General features: G+C 38.0%; 1 protein-coding gene across 2 annotated transcripts in view; it reads right to left on the bottom strand.

Annotated features, from left to right (window-relative positions):
- The window catches only part of KCTD3 (potassium channel tetramerization domain containing 3), a 79907-nt gene that overhangs the window by 15452 nt on the left and 44715 nt on the right, over positions 1-19740 (bottom strand). For both annotated transcript variants that reach the window (XM_022579223.2, XM_089906815.1), the window contains 4 exons: positions 18790-18877; positions 18540-18656; positions 16475-16645; positions 12411-12566 (listed from right to left, as the gene is read on the bottom strand). In XM_022579223.2, the coding sequence (XP_022434931.1) occupies positions 12411-12566; positions 16475-16645; positions 18540-18656; positions 18790-18877 (532 nt within the window). The remainder of the gene's footprint in view (positions 1-12410; positions 12567-16474; positions 16646-18539; positions 18657-18789; positions 18878-19740) is intronic.

Here is a 19740-nt window from a genome sequence, read left to right as displayed (position 1 = left end):
TTTCATTTAAAAAAAAGGAACATTAATTTTGAAAAAAAAAAGAATTCTTCATGCCTGTCATTGTGGCATTGCATTCCATGTCAAAATCAGACACAAAATACAACACTACAAGTAGTTCATCTTGCATCAGAAATTTTTTTTAAAAATAACTCAAAATGGATTAGAGACCTAAATGTAAGACCAGACACTATAAAACTCTTACAGGAAAACACAGGAAGAACACTCTTTGACATAAATCACAGCAAGATCTTTTTTGATCCACCTCCTAGGAGTGATGGAAATAATAAATAAATAAATAAACAAGTGGGATCTAATGAAACAAAAGCTTTTGCACAGCAAAGGAAACTACAAACAGACGAAAAGACAATCCTCAGAATGGGAGAAAACATTTGCAAACAAATCAACGGACAAAGGATTAATCTCCATAATATATAAACAGCTCATGCAGTTCAATATTTTTAAAAAAAACCCAATCCAAAAGTTGGCTGAACACCTAAACAGACATTTCTCCAAAGAAGACATACAGATGGCCAAAAAGCATATGAAAAGCTGCTCAACATCACTAATTATTAGAGAAATGCAAATCAAAACTACAATGAGGTATCACCTCACACCAGTAAGAATGTTATCATCAGAAAATCTACAAACAACAAATGCTGGAGAGGGTGTGCATAAAAGGGAACCCTCTTGCACTGTTGGTGGGAATGTAAACTGATACAGCCACTATGGAGAACAGTATGGAGGTTCCTTAAACTACGAATAGAATTACCACATGACCCAGCAATCCCACTACTGGGCATATACCCAGAAAAAACCATAATTCAAAAAGACACATGCACCCCATTGTTCATTGCAGCACTATTTACAATAGCCAGGTCATGGAAGAAACCTAAATGTCCATCGACAGACGAATGGATAAAGAAGATGCGGTACATATATACAATGGCATATTACTCAGCCATTAAAAGGAAGGAAATTGGGTCATTTGTAGAGATGTGGATGGACCCAGAGACTGTCATACAGAGTGAAGTAAGTCAGAAAGAAAAACAAATATCATATATTAATGCATTTATGTGGAACCTAGAAAAATGGTACAGATGAACCTGTTTGCAGGGCAGACATTGATAGATGTGGAAAACAAACATATGGACAACAAGGGGGGAAAGAGGCGAGGGGGTGCTGGTGTGATGAATTGAGAGATTGGGATTGACATATATACACTGATAAGTATAAAATGGATAATAACCTGCTGGAGGGGTCATTCAAGATGGCAGAGGAGTAAGACGTGGAGATCACCCTCCTCCCCACAAATACATGAGGAATACATCTACATGTGGAACAACCCCTACAGAACACCTACTGAATGCTAGCAGAAGACCTCAGACTTCCCAAAAGGCAAGAAACTCCCCACGTACCTGGGTATGGCAAAAGAAAAAAGAAAAAACAGAGACAAAAGAATAGGGACGGGACCTGCACCAGTGGGAGGGAGCTGTGAAGGAGGAAAGGTTTCCACACACTAGAAGCCCCTTCACGGGCGGAGACTGCGCATGGCAGAGGCGGGAAGCTTCGGAGCCACAGAGGAGAGCACAGCAACAGGGGTGCGGAGGGCAAAGCGGAGAGATTCCTGCACAGAGGATCGGTGCCGACCAGCACTCACCAGCCCGAGAGGCTTGTCTGCTCACCCGCCGGGGCAGGCAGGGGCTGGAAGCTGAGGCTTGGGCTTCAGTCAGATCCCAGGGAGAGGAATGGGGTTGACGGCGTGAACACAGCCTGCAGGGGGTTAGTGCACCACGGCTAGCCAGGAGGGAGTCCAGGAAAAAGTCTGGAGCTGCCAAAGAGGCAATAGGCTTTTTCTTGCCTCTTTGTTTCCTGGTGCGCAAGGAGAGGGGATTAACAGCGCTGCCTAAATGAGCTCCAGAAACGGGTGTGAGCCGTGGCTATCAGCATGGAAACCAGAGACGGGCATGAAATGCTAAGGCTGCTGCTGCAGCCACCAAGAAGCCTGTGTGCGAGCACAGGTCACTATAGACGCCTCCCCTAACAGGAGCCTGCGCAGCCCGCCACTGCCAGCGTCCCATGCTGCAGGGACAACTTCCCCGGGATAACACACGGCGCGCCTCAGGCTGGTGCAACGTCACGCTGTCCTCTGCGGCCGCAGGCTTGCCCCACACTCCATACCCCTCCCTCCCCACGGCCTGAGTGAGCCAGAGCCTCCGAATCTGCTGCTCCTTTAACCCCGTCCTGTCTGAGCAAAAACAGATGCCCTCAGGCGATCTACATGCAGAGGCGGGTCCAAATCCAAATCTGAACCCCGGGAGCTGTGAGAACAAAGAAGAGAAAGGGAAATCTCTCCCAGCAGCCTCAGGAGCAGCGGATTAAATCTCCACAATCAACGTGATGTACCCTGCATCTGTGGAATACCTGAATAGACAACGAATCATCACAAAATGAGGGGGTGGACTTTGGGAGCAACGATATATATTTTTTCCCTTTTTTTCTGAGTGTGTATGTGTATGCTTCTGTGTGTGATTTTGTCTGTATAGCTTTGCTTTTACCATTTGTGCTAGGGTTCTGTCTGTCCTTTTACTTATTTATATTTTTAGTATAGTTTTTAGCGCTTCTTATCATTGGTGGATTTCTGTTTTGGTTTGGCTGCTCTCTTCTGTTTTTTTAAATTTTTAACATTTTTTAAAATAACTTTATTTTGTTTATTTATTTATTTTCTTTCTTTTTTTTCTCCCTTTTACTCTGAGCCATGTAGATGACAGGGTCTTGGTGCTCTGGTCAGGCGTCAGGCCTGTGCCTATGAGATGGGAGAGCCGAGTTCCGGACACCGGTCCACCAGAGACCTCCCGGCTCCACGTACTATCTAATGGCCAACATCTCCCATAGATCTCTGTCTCAACGCCAAGACCCAGCTCCACTCAACAACCTACAAGCTACAGTGCAGGACACGCTATGCCAAACAACTAGCAAGACAGGAACACAACCCCACCCAGTAGCAGAAAGGCTGCCTAAAATCAAAATAAGGTCACAGACACCACAAAACACACCACCGGATGCAGACCTGCCCACCAGAAAGACAAGATCCAGCCTCACCCACCAGAACACAGGCACTAGTCCCCTCCACCAGGAAGCCTACACAGCCCACTGAAACAACCTTTGCCACTGGGGACAGACACCAAAAACAGGAACTACGAACCTACAGCCTGCGAAAAGGAGACCCGAAATACAGTGAGTTAAGCAAAATGAGAAGACAGAGAAACACACAGCAGACGAAGAAGGTAAAAACCCACCAGACCAAACAAATGAAGAGGAAATAGGCAGTCTACCTGAAGAAGAATTCAGAATAATGATAGTAAAGATGATCCAAAATCTTGTAAACAGAAGAACTAAAGAGCAAACAAACAATGATGAAAAACACAATAAATGAAATTAAAAATTCTCTAGAAGGAAACAATAGCAGAATAACTGAGGTAGATATTCCAGATAAGTTACGAGGAAGATAAAATTGTGGAAATAACTACTGCAGAGCAGAATAAAGAAAAAAGAATGAAAAGAATTGAGGGCAGTCTCACAGACCTCTGGGACAACATTGAATGCACCAACATTCAAATTATAGAGGTCCTAGAAGAATAAGAGAAAAAGAAAGGGACTGAGAAAATATTTGAAGAGATTATAGTTGAAAACTTCCCTAATATGGGAAAGGAAACAGTTAATCAAGTCCAGGAAGCACAGAGTCCCATACAGGATAAATCCAAGGAGAAACATACAAAGACACATATTAATCAAACTATCAAAAATTAAATACAAAGAAAAAATATTAAAAGCAGCAAGGAGAAAACAACAAATAACATACAAGGCAATCCCCATAAGGTTAACAGCTGATCTTTCAGCAGAAACTCTGCAAGCCAGAAGGGACTGGCAGGACATATTTAAAGTGATGAAAGGGAAAAACCTACAATGAAGATCACTCTACCCAGCAAGGATCACATTCAGGTTCAATGGAAAATTAAAACCTTTACAGACAAGCAAAAGCTAAGAGAATTCAGCACCACCAAACCAGCTTTTCAACAAATGCTAAAGGAACTTCTCTAGGCAGGAAACAGAAGAGAAGGAAAAGATCTACAATAACACACCCAAACCAATTAAGAAAATGGTAATAGGAACATACATATCGATAATTAACTTAAACGTAAATGGATTAAATGCTCCAACCAAAAGACTTAGACTGGCTGAATGGATACAAAAACAAGACCCGTATATGTGCTGTCTACAAAAGACCCACTACAGACCTAAGGACGCATACAGGCTGAAAGTGAGGGTTTGGAAAAAGACATTCCACGCAAATGGAAATCAAAAGAAAGGTGGAGTAGCAATTCTCGTATCAGACAAAATAGACTTTAAAACAAAGACTATTACAAGAGACAAAGAAGGACACTACATAATGATCAAGGGATCAATCCAAGAAGAAGATATAACAATGGTAAATATTTATGCACCCAACATAGGAGCACCTCAATACATAAGGCAAATACTAACAGCCATAAAAGGGGAAATTGACAGTAACACAATCATAGTAGGGGACTGTAGCACCCCACTTTCACCAATGGACAGATCAAAATGAAAATAAATAAGGAAACACAAGCTTTAAGTGATACATGAAATAAGATGGACTTAACTGATATTTATAGGACATTCCATCGAAAAACAACAGAATACACTTTCTTCTCAAGTGCTCATGGAACATTCTCAAGGGTAGATCATACCTTGGCTCACAAATCAAGTCTTGGTAAATTTAAAAAAATTGAAATTGTATCAAGTATCTTTTCCAACCACAACACTATGAAACTAGATATCAATTACAGGAAAAAATCTGAAAGAAATACAAACACATGGAGGCTAAATAACACACTACTTAATAACCAAGAGATCACTGAAGAAATCAAAGAGGAAATCAGAAACTACCAGGAAACAAATGACAATGAAAACACAGTGACCCAAAACTTATTGGATGCAGCAAAAGCAGTTCTAAGAGGAAAGTTTATAGCAATACAATCCTACCTTAAGAAACAAGAAACATCTCAAATAAACAACCTAACCTTACACCTAAAACAATTATAGAAAGAAGAACAAAAAAACCCCTAAGTTAGCAGAAGGAAAGAAATCATAAATATCAGATCAGAAATAAGTGAAAAAGAAATGAAGAAAACAATAGCAAAGATCAAAAAAACTAAAACCTGGTTCTTTGAGAAGATGAACAAAACTGATAAACCATCAGCCAGACTCATGAAGCAAAAGAGGGAGAAGCCTCAAATCAGTACAATTAGAAAGGAAAAAGAAGTAACAACTGACACTGCAGAAATACAAAGGATCATGAGAGATTACTACAAGCAACTATATGCCAATAAAATGGACAACCTGGAAGAATTGGACAAATTCTTAGAAAAGCACAACCAGGAAGAAACAGAAAATATAAACAGACGAAACACAAGCACTGAAATTGAAACTGTGATTAAAAACTATCCAACAAACAAAAGCCCAGGACCAGATGGCTTCACAGGCAAATTCTATCAAACATTTAGAGACAAGCTAACATCTACCCTTCTCAAACTCTTCCAAAATATAGCAGAGGGAGGAACACTTCCAAACTCATTCTACAAGGCCACCATCAACCAGATACCAAAAACAAAGATGTCACAAAGAAAACTACAGGCCAATATCACGGATGAACATAGATACAGAAATCCTCAACAAAATACTAGCAAACAGAATCCAACAGCACATTAAAAGGATCATACAACATGATCAAGAGGGGTTTATCACAGGAATGCAAGGATTCTTCAATATACACAAACCAATTAATGTGATACACCACATTAACAAACTGAAGAATAAAAACCACATGGTATCTCAATAGATGCAGAGAAAGCTTTCGACAAAATTCAACACCCATTTATGATAAAAACCCTCCAGAAAGTAGTCATAGAGGGAACTTACCTCAATATAATAAAAGCCGTATATGACAAACCCACAGCTAACATCGTCCTCAATGGTGAAAAACAGAAACCATTTCCACTAAGATCAGGAACAAGACAAGGTTGCCCACTCTCACCACTATCATTCAACATTGTTTTGGAAGTTTTAGCCACAGCAATCAGAGAATAAAAAGAAATAAAAGGATTCCAAATCGGAAAAGAAGAAGTAAAGCTGTCACTTTTTACAGATGACATGATACTATACATAGAGAATCCTAAAGATGCTACCAGAAAACTACTAGAGCTAATCAATGAATTTGGTAAAGTAGCAGGATACAAAATTAATGCACAGAAATCTCTTGAATTCCTATACACTAATGATGAAAAATCTGAAAGAAAATTAAGGGAATACTACCATTTACCACTGCAACAAAAAGAATAAATTATCTAGGAAGAAACCTACCTAAGGAGACAAAAGACCGGTATGCAGAAAACTATAAGACTGATGAAAGAAATTAAAGATGATATAAACAGGTGGAGAGATATACTGTGTTCTTGGATTGGAAGAATCAACATGGTGAAAATGACTCTACTACCCAAAGCAATCTACAAATTCAGTGTAATCCCTATCAAACTACCACTGGCATTTTTCACAGAAGTAGAACAAAAAACTTCACAATTTGTATGAAAACACAGAAGACCACGAATAGCCAAAGCAATCTTGAGAAAGAAAAACGGAGCTGGAGGAATCAGGCTCCCTGACTTCAGACTATACTACAAAGCTACAGTAATGAAGACAATATGGTACTGGCACAAAAAAAGAAATATAAATCAATGGAACAGGATAGAAAGCCCAGAGATAAACCCATGCACATATGGTCACCTTATCTTTGATAAAGGAGGCAAGACTATACAATGGAGAAAAGACAGCCTTTTCAATAAGTGGTGCTGGGAAAACTGGACAGCTACATGTAAAAGAATGAAACTAGAACACTCCCTAACACCATACACAAAGATAAACTCAAAATGGATTAAAAACCTAAGTGTAAGGCCAGACACTATAAAACTCGTAGAGGAAAACATAGGCAGAACACTCCATGACATAAATCACAGCAAGATCCTTTTGGACTCACCTCCTCGAGAAATGGAAATAAAAACAAAAAGAAAGAAATGGGACCTAATGAAACTTAAAAGCTTTTGCACAGCAAAGGAAACCATAAGACGAAAAGACAACCCTCAGGGCTTCCCTGGTGGCGTGGTGGTTGAGAGTCCGCCTGCCAATGCAGGGGACATGGGTTCATGCCCTGATCCGGGAAGATCCCACATGCTGTGGAGCAGGTAGGCCCGTGAGCCATGGCCGCTGAGTCTGCGCGTCCGGAGCCTGTGCTCCGCAACGGGAGAGGCCACAACAGTGAGAGGCCTGCGTACCGCAAAAAAAAAAAAAAAAAGACAACCCTCAGAATGGGAGAAAATATTTGCAAATGAAGCAACTGACAAAGGATTAATCTCCAAAATTTACAAGCAGCTCATGCAGCTCAATATCAAAAAAACAAACAACCCAATCCAAAAATGGGCAGAAGACGTAAATAGACATTTCTCCAAAGAAGATATACAGATTGCCAACAAACACATGAAAGAACGGTCAACGTCATTAATCATTAGAGAAATGCAAATCAAAACCACAATGAGTTATCACCTCACACCAGTCAGAATAGCCATCATGAAAAAATCTACAAATAAATGCTGGAGAGGGTGTGGAGAAAAGGGAACCCTCTTGCACTGTTGGTGGGAATGTAAATTGGTACAGCCACTATGGAGAACAGCATGGAGGTTCCTTAAAAAACCAAAAACAGAACTACCATATGACCCAGCAATCCCACTGCTGGGCATATACCCTGAGAAAACCATAATTCAAAAAGAGTCATGTACCACAATGTTCACTGCAGCTCTATTTACAATAACCAGGACATGGAAGGAACCTAAGTGTCCATCAACAGATGAATGGATAAAGAAGATGTGGCACATATACACAACAGAATATTACTCAGCCATAAAAAGAAACTAAATTGAGTTATTTGTAGTGAGGTGGATGGACCTAGAGTCTGTCATACAGAGTGAAGTAAGTCAGAAAGAGAAAAACAAATACCGTATGCTAACACATATATATGGAAACTAAAAAACAAACAAACAAAACTGGTTATGAAGAACCTAGGGGCAGGACAGGAATAAAGACGCAGACCTACTACAGAATGTACTTAAGGATATGGGGAGGGAGAAGGGTAAGCTGGGACAAAGTGAGAGAGTGGCATGGACATATATCCACTACCAAATGTAAAATGGATAGCTAGTGGGAAGCAGCAGCATAGCATAGGGAGATCAGTTTGGTGCATTTTGACCACCTAGAGGGGTGGGATAGGGAAGGTGGGAGGGAGGGAGACCCAAGAGGGAAGAGATTTGGAGATATATGTATATGTATAGCTGATTCACTTTGTTATAAAGCAAAAACTAACATACCACTGTAAAGCAATTATACTCCAATAAAGATGTTAAAAAAAACCCTGCTGTATAAAAAAATAAATCAAAAATTCATAAAAATTTTTATATAACTTTTCAAAATTATATTTTATGCACTAAGACTGTAAAAACTGAAGGCAATAATTTGCTTGAGACTATACATTAAGAGTACTAGAAGGAGACCTGTTAAAATAGAAGCTCTACATTTACTATCTTTCAGAATGTGCTCAGTTTCTTATCACTTCAAGAAAGGGATGTATAAATGAAGTTACTTTATGTATTGATGTTACTTTTTTTGAAAACTTAACATGCAAAATCTTAAAAAATACAGTACAACTTCATTAAGTAGAATTTCATTTATCAGAGCCTGTTGTACCCTTCAAGGATTTCAATCTAAAAGGTAAATTCAATTATTTTTACTTTATTGTACTTGGCAAGGTAGGAAAGTGGCTCATATGTTTTAGAAAGAATGTGAACAATATAAAGTGTTTTTATGCAAAACTTACACATAAAATTTTAATAATTCTTTCCCAATACTCATTAGCTAAATATCAACTCATCATTCACAAAAAGTATGTGATGTACAACACAGTTTTTAAAAATAGTATATCCCAAGTTATCTTATGTGAATCATACCTAATTAATAAACAGAATAACACTCTTATTAGTTAGCAAATACTTATGCTTACTATGTACCACACTACATGCTTTACAAATCACTCATTTGAATCATCATAACAACCACATAAAGGATGCACTATTATCATCTCCATTTTACAAACGAGAAAAGTAAGGCACCAACAGGTTAGTTAACCAAAGATCTCTTAAGTTCTACTTGATAGAACTGGAATCCAAACCCAAGCTGTCTGGCTTTTCACTAAGCTATGCAGTTGCCCAATTCCTGCACAACTCTCTGAAGTCTAATTCTATTGAAATGAAAAGACAGTCCTCACTCAATAACCCAGAAACAAAGTCAAAATACTGACGATGGGTGAAATAACTAGGAAAGAGGGTTACAGGACTATATCTTCCCTCCCCCTCAAACTTTATTACTGATGTGAGATTCTCACATAACTTCATACCTTAAGTAATTATCCATACCTCCCCTCTTATAGTTTCCCCAACACTTTTGCCCAAATTAGCACCTTTCCTTCAGAGAACACAAAAAAATATCCTTACATCTCTGTTATCTTCAACGGGAGAGAAAGGAAGAGGACTCAAAAATATGACCTATGAATGTACTCACCTTCTAACTAGCTCCATTTCTTTCTGGCACAGCTGTTTCCAGTATCTGTTACTCCATTCCCCTTTACCATCTACACTCCACCCCTACCACCCCCACTGACACTGGACTTTCTATTCTGTTCCACTAGTCTACATGTCTACCTCTTAGGATAATTTTTTTAAACAAAACTGTGAACAGAAAAGAAAAAACATCCCCCTGGCCCTTTTAAACATTTTACATATGACTGTCTTAAGTAATTTACAGGGCTGCTTCTAAATATCTTTTATTCACATTACACATGTGCTCCCTGATCTGATGCCTGCCTATCTACCTTGTCTCATGTCCTACTATTCTCAGCTACATACCAACAATTAATGACGTTCTTGACGTCTGCCAAACCTGCCAGGTTCTATTGGCCTCTATCCTTTTAACATGCTGTTTTCCCTTCCAGGAATGTCCCTGTCCTAGAACTTACACCTTCACATCTCAGTTCAAACTCCTAGCATCACCCCCTGCCGCCTCTCTCAGTTCCAACATTAAGACCTCTGTGAAGTGCTCTGCCTGAACACTGGTTTCTGTCAAAGTTAAGTGGGGATAAGATCTACCTCATAACATTGTCAAAAAGATTAAATGTGAGTGTATGTTACACCTAGCACACAGACTAGCACTCTCTTCTGGGGGCTTTCCGTCCTATGCACTTGAGCAGTGTGCAAAATACAATCGTTTGCTAGTAAGTTGATGTTCACTGCCATTTTTTAGATTTCTAATGCCTGGAGCAAAAATACTTAGTATCTGTTGATGCTACACCTTTAACTTACATATGTCAATTATATCTCAATAAAGCTGGAAAAAAAACTTGTCGAAATAAAACTTTCAATGCCTATCATCACACTGGGAACTGGGATCACACAGCAACTGATAAAAGTGACAACACTGAGTAGTTCTCTTTCTAAAAATACTAAGACTGTGGTACTACAGTTCTCTTCAGAAGCTTACATTTCTTAAAGATAACTATTTTTGAAATCTTTACCGTGGGAGCAAATATCCCGATGGACATACATTTAATAGTTTCACGCATAACAATTCTGATCCACTCCTCGTTTTCCATCAGTGCTATAATTTCTGCTTATACAAGGTGCATTAGTTCTTTCAAACAGATCCTTGAGGAAAATGATCTACCTCCATGAAGACTGTTTGTGTGTATGTATGGTGTAGGGAGAAACTGATTTGTTATAACTAACTTTATATACCCTTTGCTGAAATCAGTAGAGACATCCTACACTGTTTACTAATGGATGCCATCAAAACCACTCTCAGTATGTAAGAACACCAGCCCTTTTCCAGCTTCAAAGCTATTTTCAGGTTAATTGTTAGCAACGAAGGAAAAAAGTATTTCAAGTTTCAAATGTGTACAGCCATCATGGCTTTTAATTATAAACAAAAGTGGTTAGCATTTGGAGATAATATCACTTAAATTAGGACATGCTAGTAAGATAAAAAATGTGCTCTCAACTTTTATTTATTTTGGGCTGCATTGGGTCTTCATTGTTGCGTGTGGGCTTCCTCTAGTTGCGGCGAGCGGGGGCTACTCTTCGTTGCGGTGCACAGACTTCTCACTGCGGTGGCTTCTGTTGTGGCAGAGCACAGGCTCTAGGCCTGTGGGCTTCAGTAGTTGTGGTGCACGGGCTTAGTTGCTCCACAGCATGTGGGATCTTCCCGGACCAGGGCTCGAACCCATGTCCCCTGCATTGGCAGGCGGATTCTTAACCACTGCGCTACCACGGAAGTCCTCAACTTTTTAAACAATGAAAAATGATGCTATAATACAGATTTTCCTCAACTTATGATGGGGTTATGTCCCGATAAATTACTCCTAAATTGAAAATATCCTAAGTCAAAAATGCATTTAGGGGGGCTTCCCTGGTGGCGCAGTGGTTGAGAGTCCGCCTGCCGATGCAGGGGACACGGGTTCGTGTCCCGGTCTGGGAAGATCCCACATGCCGTGGAGTGGCTGGGCCCGTGAGCCATGGCCGCTGAGCCTGCGCATCTGGAGCCTGTGCTCCGCAACGGGAGAGGCCGCAACAGTGAGTGGCCCGCGTATCGCAAAAAAAAAACAAAAAAATGCATTTAGTACATCTAAGCTACCAAACATCATAGCTTACCCTAGCCTACCTTAAGTGTGCTCAGAACACTCACATTAGCCTACAGTTGGGCAAAATCATCTAATACGGAGTCCATTTTATAGTAAAGTATTGAATATCTCATGTAATGTATTGAATACTGAAAGTGAAAAAGAGAATGGCTATGTGGGTACAGACTGATTCTAAGCACATCACTTGTTTACCTTTGTGGTCACGCGGCTGCCTGGGAACTTTAGCCTGCTGCTGCCGCCTGACACCACGAGAGAATATGGTACCACATATCCCTAGCCCGGGAAAAGTTCAAAATTCAAAGTACTGTTTCTATTAAATGTGCATCACTTTTGTACCTTCATAAAGTCAAAAAAATGTATATTTTGTGACTTTATAGAACTTAATCAGAAAAAGATTAAACTTCTGTTTTAAATGAGCTTCAAAGTGAAAATGAAAAACTTACATTTAAAACTCCTTTTTAGGTTTCTACTACAGATAATATACTTCTTCAGCATTGCCTACACAGTACTTGAAAATGTTCCCCCGAAAGATCTAGCTCACCTATGTCGTTTCCAGAGGAATAGCTTCCATGGCTTTCTGTCTCCTCCAGGGACAGTATCTTGAACGATGCTAGAGGAGTAGAACCTGGCTGAGTAGAGATCATTCCTCTGAATCGTGTTACCGTCCATGTCCGGACATGATTATTATCTGCACAGACTAGGAGAGAAAGAGAGCACACAACAGTTGTTAAATATAGATTATGAGAGCACCAACAAAATCACTTTTATAAACATATTTTAACTTTTTTCACTATAATTTACAGAAAACAGATCGTAGCACATTTTGGGTGGCAAACAGCTTACTTATCTTAAAATTACACTTAATTTGTACCTAGCCAACAAAAATGAGATAATTGAATATGGTTTACCTTGCTGCAAATATAAGGTATATAAGTAAAATCTATGGATCCTTATAAAAGTAGCCTGTAGGGTATGAATTTAGAGAAGGTTTAAAAAAAAATGTGTATGTAAGAGAGAATATGCTGAGTATTTTTCTGTTCTGTGGCTAAACTCCATTGTAAACAAGTTGCCTAGTTTATTTTTTCCAACCATATAAATTGTTTCTGCTTATGTTACTCCAATATTAAACAACCAAGATCAGGAGCTACTGAGAATTTATTGGCACAAATAACATTTGTCAAAAAGCTTATAGGAACCAGTTATTTATTGCTCATTCACAGTTGCATCAAGAAAAATTAAGATTTCAATACTAAAGCTGAGAATTATTTTTATATGAGAGTCTGCATTTAAGAAACATATTCCAATTAGCTTTATTTTTTCACGGTAATATTAAGTGGGTATATATTGAGATATCTCCTAACAAGTAATCTATTTCTGCTGTTTTTTCTGTCTGAATAGATACTCTGCTAAAAACTATAAACCAAAAAACTGATATCATTAATGTAAGAACTGTACTTTTGTGGCGTGCCTTAATAAAAAATGTATTAATTTGCCATTTATTATGAACTCATCAGTATCTACTAGGAAAGTATCCAAAATTTCTTATATGCACACAACATTTCCTACTGGATAAAATGTCACAGTTGCATATTTTAAACAAAACTTCAGAAATTTAATTTTGGCAAACAGCAATAAGAATAAAAAGTGTACATATGTTACTTATACAACAAAATTCTCAGTTCTCAGGATGCCAGTTTTCTGGTGAAAAAGAAGACATTTACTTCTAGGCTACTGAATCAGCTTCATGGGAAATAATTTCCTAATTTCCTTATTAAGCTTACTAGGATTCAGAAAAATAACAAATACTTCTAGCTGACTCAAAAATGCAACTATGGGATTGACATATATACACTAATATGTATAAAGTAGATAATAAGAACCTGCTGTATAAAAAATAAAATTCAAAAAATAATGCAATTATGCAATTTTGTTAGTATTAATCATTATCTAACATTTCAAACCTACATGAAATACCTGTTGTTAAAATGCAAATTTAACTATGTAGCTCTTTGACATCACATCCAACAATGACATCATTACCATCAAAATAATATCAACTGCTACTGAGTATGGCATTGTCATTTAAACATCAAAACAATCTTGCAAAGAAATAGTCTATTTTCTCACAGGACCAAATTACCTCATTTTTATACAATATTTATTCGTAAGGACTATGCTAAGTGCTGAGAATAGGGTGGAGAACAAAAGCTTCTGCTGCTGTAGAAACCTACTATATTCTAGAAGAGGGAAAGAGATGATAAATAAGAAACAAAGTAATGAGTCTGTGAAGAAAACAAATCAAGATACTGATAGCAGAAAGTGCCTGTTAGAGGGAGGGCTGGCTAGTTTAGACAGGGTGGCCAAGGAGGCCTCACTGAGGAGGTATTTAAAATGGGACCTGAATGTCAAGGACAGACAGCGAAACAAACATCTAAGAAAGAAGATGTCAAATGAAAAGAACAAGTGCAAAGTTTCTAAGGCGATTTTAAGAAATAGAAAAGCCAATGAGTCAGGTATCATGAGCAGTAAGAAAAGTGACATGCGAGGCGTGGAGAAGTGATGTGCAAGGTGAGCAGGATCCGGAACAGGAAGAGCCGTATTAATTTGTATACAGAAAGAAGCCATCGGAAATCAGATCTGCTTTGCATTTCTTTCTTTTTCTTTTTTTTAAAATAATTTTTATTTATTTATTTTTGGCTGTGTTGGGTCTTCGTTGCTCTGTGTGGACTTTCTCTAGTTGCAGTGAGCAGGGGCTACTCTTCGTTGCGGTGCACGGGCTTCTCATTGCGGTGGCGTCTCTTGCCACAGAGCACGGGCTCTAGGTACACAGGCTCAGTAGTTGTGGCTCACGGGCTCTAGAGCACAGGCTCAGTAGCTGTGGCACACACGGGCTTAGCTGCTCCATGGCATGTGGGATTTTTCTGGACCAGGGCTCGAACCCATGTCCCCTGCACTGGCAGGCGGATTCCTAACCACTGCGCCACCAGGGAAGTCCTGCTTTGCATTTCTAAAGATATTTCTGGCTGCTGTGTGGAACATGTACCATAGAGAGCCAAGACAGAAACAGGGAAAGAATGGAGTAACCTAGGGGAGAAATGCTGATTTGAGCTAAGGGGCTGGCAGCAATGGACACAAAGTGAAGTAATCAGACTTGTGATGTACGTTGAAGCAGAGAAACGGGACCTACTGATGTATTACATGTATGTGGAGGGCGGGGGGAGGCGGGTGCAGTGAGAAAAAGGGAAGAATCAAGTGTGATTCCTAGATTTTCAGCTTGGGTAAATGAGTAGTGATATTGTATACTAAGATGGCTTTTGAGACAGAAATCAAAAGTACTATTTTATCTAGGTTAATTTAGAGATGCCTATTAAACATACAACCAAATACTAAGCACAAGCACTGGATATACAAGTTTGGAACTCTGTGGATGGTCACAGGTGAAGGGAAAGTCTGGGAGTCACTGGCATGTAGATAATAATATTCAAATCACCAGGGAAAGTACAGACAAAGAATGGAAAATCTAGAAAGAGATCTGAGGCAATCCAACACTTAGTAACTGGGCAAAAGAGGAGGAACCAGCCATACAGAGTGAGAAAAACTCCTCAGCGAGGCAGATATTAGATGAGTACTGCTCTATGAAAGATTAAAAAAGAGACTGTTTCAGAAAGGCATAATTACATCCAAAACAATGAGACATTCAACAAAAGCATATTCATCCATCCATCCATCCATTCATATTATGGACAAGGTATTTCAGCTCCATTTGGTGTTTAATTAGTGAAAGATGCATCACCTTTTTATATTAGGTAGTCTTCATATAAACAAAGCTGATGCATGAAAAGGATGTTTATAAAAATTTAAGTTAGGCAGGAACTGATCTACAAAAGATTTAATGCAAGATTGTTTTAAAAAAGCAAACTACTGATACACCTGACTCAATTCAATTTTCAACGCTTTCAGAAATCATCTATCATAGACATTGAATCTCATGATGGAATTTTACTTTGTGATCATTTTATTTTGTGTCAGGCTAATTTTGCTTGAAAATCTGTAACTAATTTTTTAAGTATCAAATTAGTATCTAAATGTTAGAAACATATATGACTATGAAGAACAACAAACCCACAAATGTTATTTTCTTCACATCTCTTTACACGTTTTACTGATTTTTAACAGTAGTTGATGTTAGACTACTAACATTCTACTAACTTTAGCATTAAACCTTAAGACAACACAACCAAATTTATATTACGTTCATACTTGAAAATTTTCTCTAATAAAACATTCTTCAACAGGATTATGATAAATATTCTGAAGTAAAATATGCCATAAGAACCAAACATTAAAATAGAGAGTAAATAAAAGATATGATGCCTTCTAAATTTATGTATACTACAACCAGACAATATCAAAGAAACCTTAGAAGACAATCATAGTATTTCTTCAGTTATTAAACTTTTCTACCACTTTTTCTGGTGTTTTTCTTACATAAAACACTGCTTTTATATTCTTTTAATTTGTAGGAGTCTAAAAAATAACACCCAAGGCAAGGTTTTACATGACGTAAGGTAGACCTCCTTACCAGTACTAATAAAATCACTTTACCTGATACAAGATGCTTCTCTGAGAGCATGATTTTTGTGACGGGACTTCGGTGAACTGTGAAGGTCTGAAAAAGCTGAGGGCCTGACCCAACCGTCTCTGGGTGCTGCACAATTACTCGTACTGCTCCAGAGCTCGTACCATAGGCAATCTCAATCCAGTTACCACTGACACCTAACCAAAACCAAAAATTGAAAGGTGATATAATAGAAGACAATAAAAAGAAAGCTGCCCTTGCAAAGTGTTCCCTGTGATAGAAGAGGCAGAGCTGGATTCAGCACTTGTTATCTGCCCCAAATTCAGCTCAGCAAAGAAATCTTAAGACTTCTCTGACCATCTTAAATTCATTATTTCCTTTACAAATCTCTTCCTAACACTCACTCCAATATAGAATTGTTCACTCTCTCCCTTGTACTATGTATTAGGTTCTATCAGAGCAACTGTAACACCCCAATTCTCTTATTTCCATGTCTATCTACCTCTACTCTTTATTGATAAGAGACTGAATCATAATCATTTTTTAATCTATATCACCTTACAGAGTGCCTGAGACATAGTAGGTACTCATTAAATGTTTAAGGAATAAATCTGACATGCTAAGAACACCACTGACACAACACAGTATTCCTAAAGCAATACTCCATATTATTTCTAGCCTCGAATGACCATCTGTTTTACTTCTGCCACAATATTGAATCTTCTCTTTGAATAATCAAGTAATCCATGTACTATTTAACAGTTTCAAAACTGTTATAACTATGGGAAAATATACCCATTACATTGCTTACATCACATTTACCTATGTTGTTCTCTTCTAATTATATACAACTAGCTCATGACGTCAGGTTCATCTGTGGCTTTTTTTTCAAACAAGTGCCCAGATTCCATCATATATTTAATGGAGTTCAGTGACCTACATTCCTTAAAAGCGTCACAGAGAACCTCTTAGCTTTGATAGCTGTTCTTTCTGATTCACCTGAAAATACTGGAATCGAAGGAAAAGGGCATGCTATGGAAAACACTTCTCAAAACTTAAAAGGCAACTCCATTCTTGTGTCTTAAAAGAAGACACTGCCACCACAAAAGAAGTTTTATTCTCCCTTTTTAATTAGACTGGGGGCAGGGAGGGGAGCATATCTCATTCTAGAGCAGGGGTCAGCAAACTTTCTATAAAAAGCAAATAGTTTAAACTTTGCATGCCACACTGTCTCTGTACAGCCACTTAACTCTGTCACAGTTGCAGAAAAGCAGCCAAAGACAGTACATAAAACTATTAATAAAAAGAGCATGGTTTGCTGGCCTCTGTTCTGGAGCAACATAGTTTAAATCCTACAATTTCAATCAAAATCATCTGTGCACACCAGAATCTTTCTTTCTTTCATACCGAAGATAATGATTTATTACAATGCATTCAATGAAATGATTATACAAGTAACGTATTCAAACTATTAATATTACTAGCCACATGTAAGTATTTCCTAGAATTCCTTTCATTACAGATAAATTTTGAATTTCCCATTTACGTTTATCTTTCACTCTAGAATATAAAAATTCTTAATAATTTACAGAGCTAGTTTGTTAATTTCATTGCAATGGCCTTTGAAAAAGCAATAAGTTATGGATACTGAGGTTTTCCAAAACTTAAATTTAAAATTTCCCAGAGAAATAAGCTCATTTTCCAATAGAGATTAAAAGTCTAAAAGCTTTCGTTGTTGTTATTGTTGTGAAAAAAAAAATAAAGCTCTTAATTCCAAAATGAAATCAGCTGTCATAGGAAGGTAAATGTGCAGATAAGTTTAACAAATAATTTGTTATTATTATAATAGTAGGGCTTAACAATACAGTTCAGAAGAGGAAAAGTTCTAACTTCCCACCTCAGATTATGTTTACTGGTCATGTCTGACCTCAGTATAAAACCAAACATAAACTTTAGACTCTAAGAGATGAAATCCTCAGCACTGCAGTTCACCAAAACAAAGGGCCAGATTAGTGTTACAATAAACCAACGAATAAACATACATTATCAAAAGAACTTCAACAATTTATAATAATTTTGCTATGCACTAACTTGTTTTGGGTGTGAGGTAAACACTCAGAGCAGTAATAGCATCATTTGAAGGATCATGATAAAGTTCAGTTACAAGAAGATCGTTATCCTTCATTCGCAAAGGGAACTTCTGCATATCTAAAAAATAAAAAAAATTAAATAGCATTAAAATAAATAGTGAATCTATTTAAAACTAAAAAAGGTAATATTTTCTTGTTCTCATTTTAAAAATCATACTAAATAGGACCATACTAAGTGTCTGACCACTTACCTATATAATATATTGATCCATTGTTACATCCCAGTAGAAGGAACGACCCAGCAGTGTCATAACTAGTTATAGGAACAACGTCTTGAACCTGATGTAGTGAGAATACTGTTAGATGTCAGTTATTAATTACAATCTATATTTTCTGCTCAATTTCCTCAAAATTTTTGAGTCTTTTAATAAAAAGGATACTAATATCCGATTTAAGTAGGGCTTAGAAAATACTTTCTTTACACACACACACACACACACCCCTCCAAGGGGAACTCTGACCTTTTAAAGCTTTTCTAAAAAATTTTTTATTTCCAACAGCAGCACTTTCCTTTCAGAATTTACTCATTTCCTTTTTCTGCACATGACTGTGAGGTCACAGCACACTTTAGGACTGGAAAACCAAGTCTGACCAGGCCCCTTTCTCCCTTGTCTCTCTCATAGAAGAGATGAAATGACCTGCCCAGAATCAGAACTAGAAAACAGATCAACCGATTTCCAGATAGCACTCGCTCCCTTGGTAGTTCATTACCATTTCTTTGAAAAGGTGGTCTTCTCTACTTTCATATTCCCCACTAAATACTTCACCTCTATTTCCTAGGAAATGGCCAAACAAGTTCTCAAATGCTTTTGTTTTTTCAAGTGCTAGAATAAAAAAAAACCAGTTTTCCAAGCAAATCAGTCTAGTTACAAATTAATGAATGCCTATGTGTGTGCCAAGAGAAAAGCAAAGGGCATGATTTTTACAAACAAAACGAAAAACAAACAAAAAGTGTTATTGTACTGGCGATGAGATCAAACTGAATCATCCCTATGTACAGCCAGGCCAGACATGCATGTGAAAGTTTACACACAACATTTAAATGAAACACTTTTTATGTACCAGATATTATCCAGGTGAACAAGTACTGGAATGGATAAGGGATGTGAAATATCACTTTTGCTCTGTAGAAGCTTAGAAAC

The sequence above is a fragment of the Delphinapterus leucas genome, chromosome 1 (assembly GCF_059928025.1).
Source record: "Delphinapterus leucas isolate spDelLeu-1000000601 "Yukka" chromosome 1, BTC_Dleu_Yukka2, whole genome shotgun sequence".
Lineage (NCBI taxonomy): Eukaryota > Metazoa > Chordata > Mammalia > Artiodactyla > Monodontidae > Delphinapterus > Delphinapterus leucas.
This window is presented reverse-complemented; position numbering and strand designations above follow the sequence as displayed.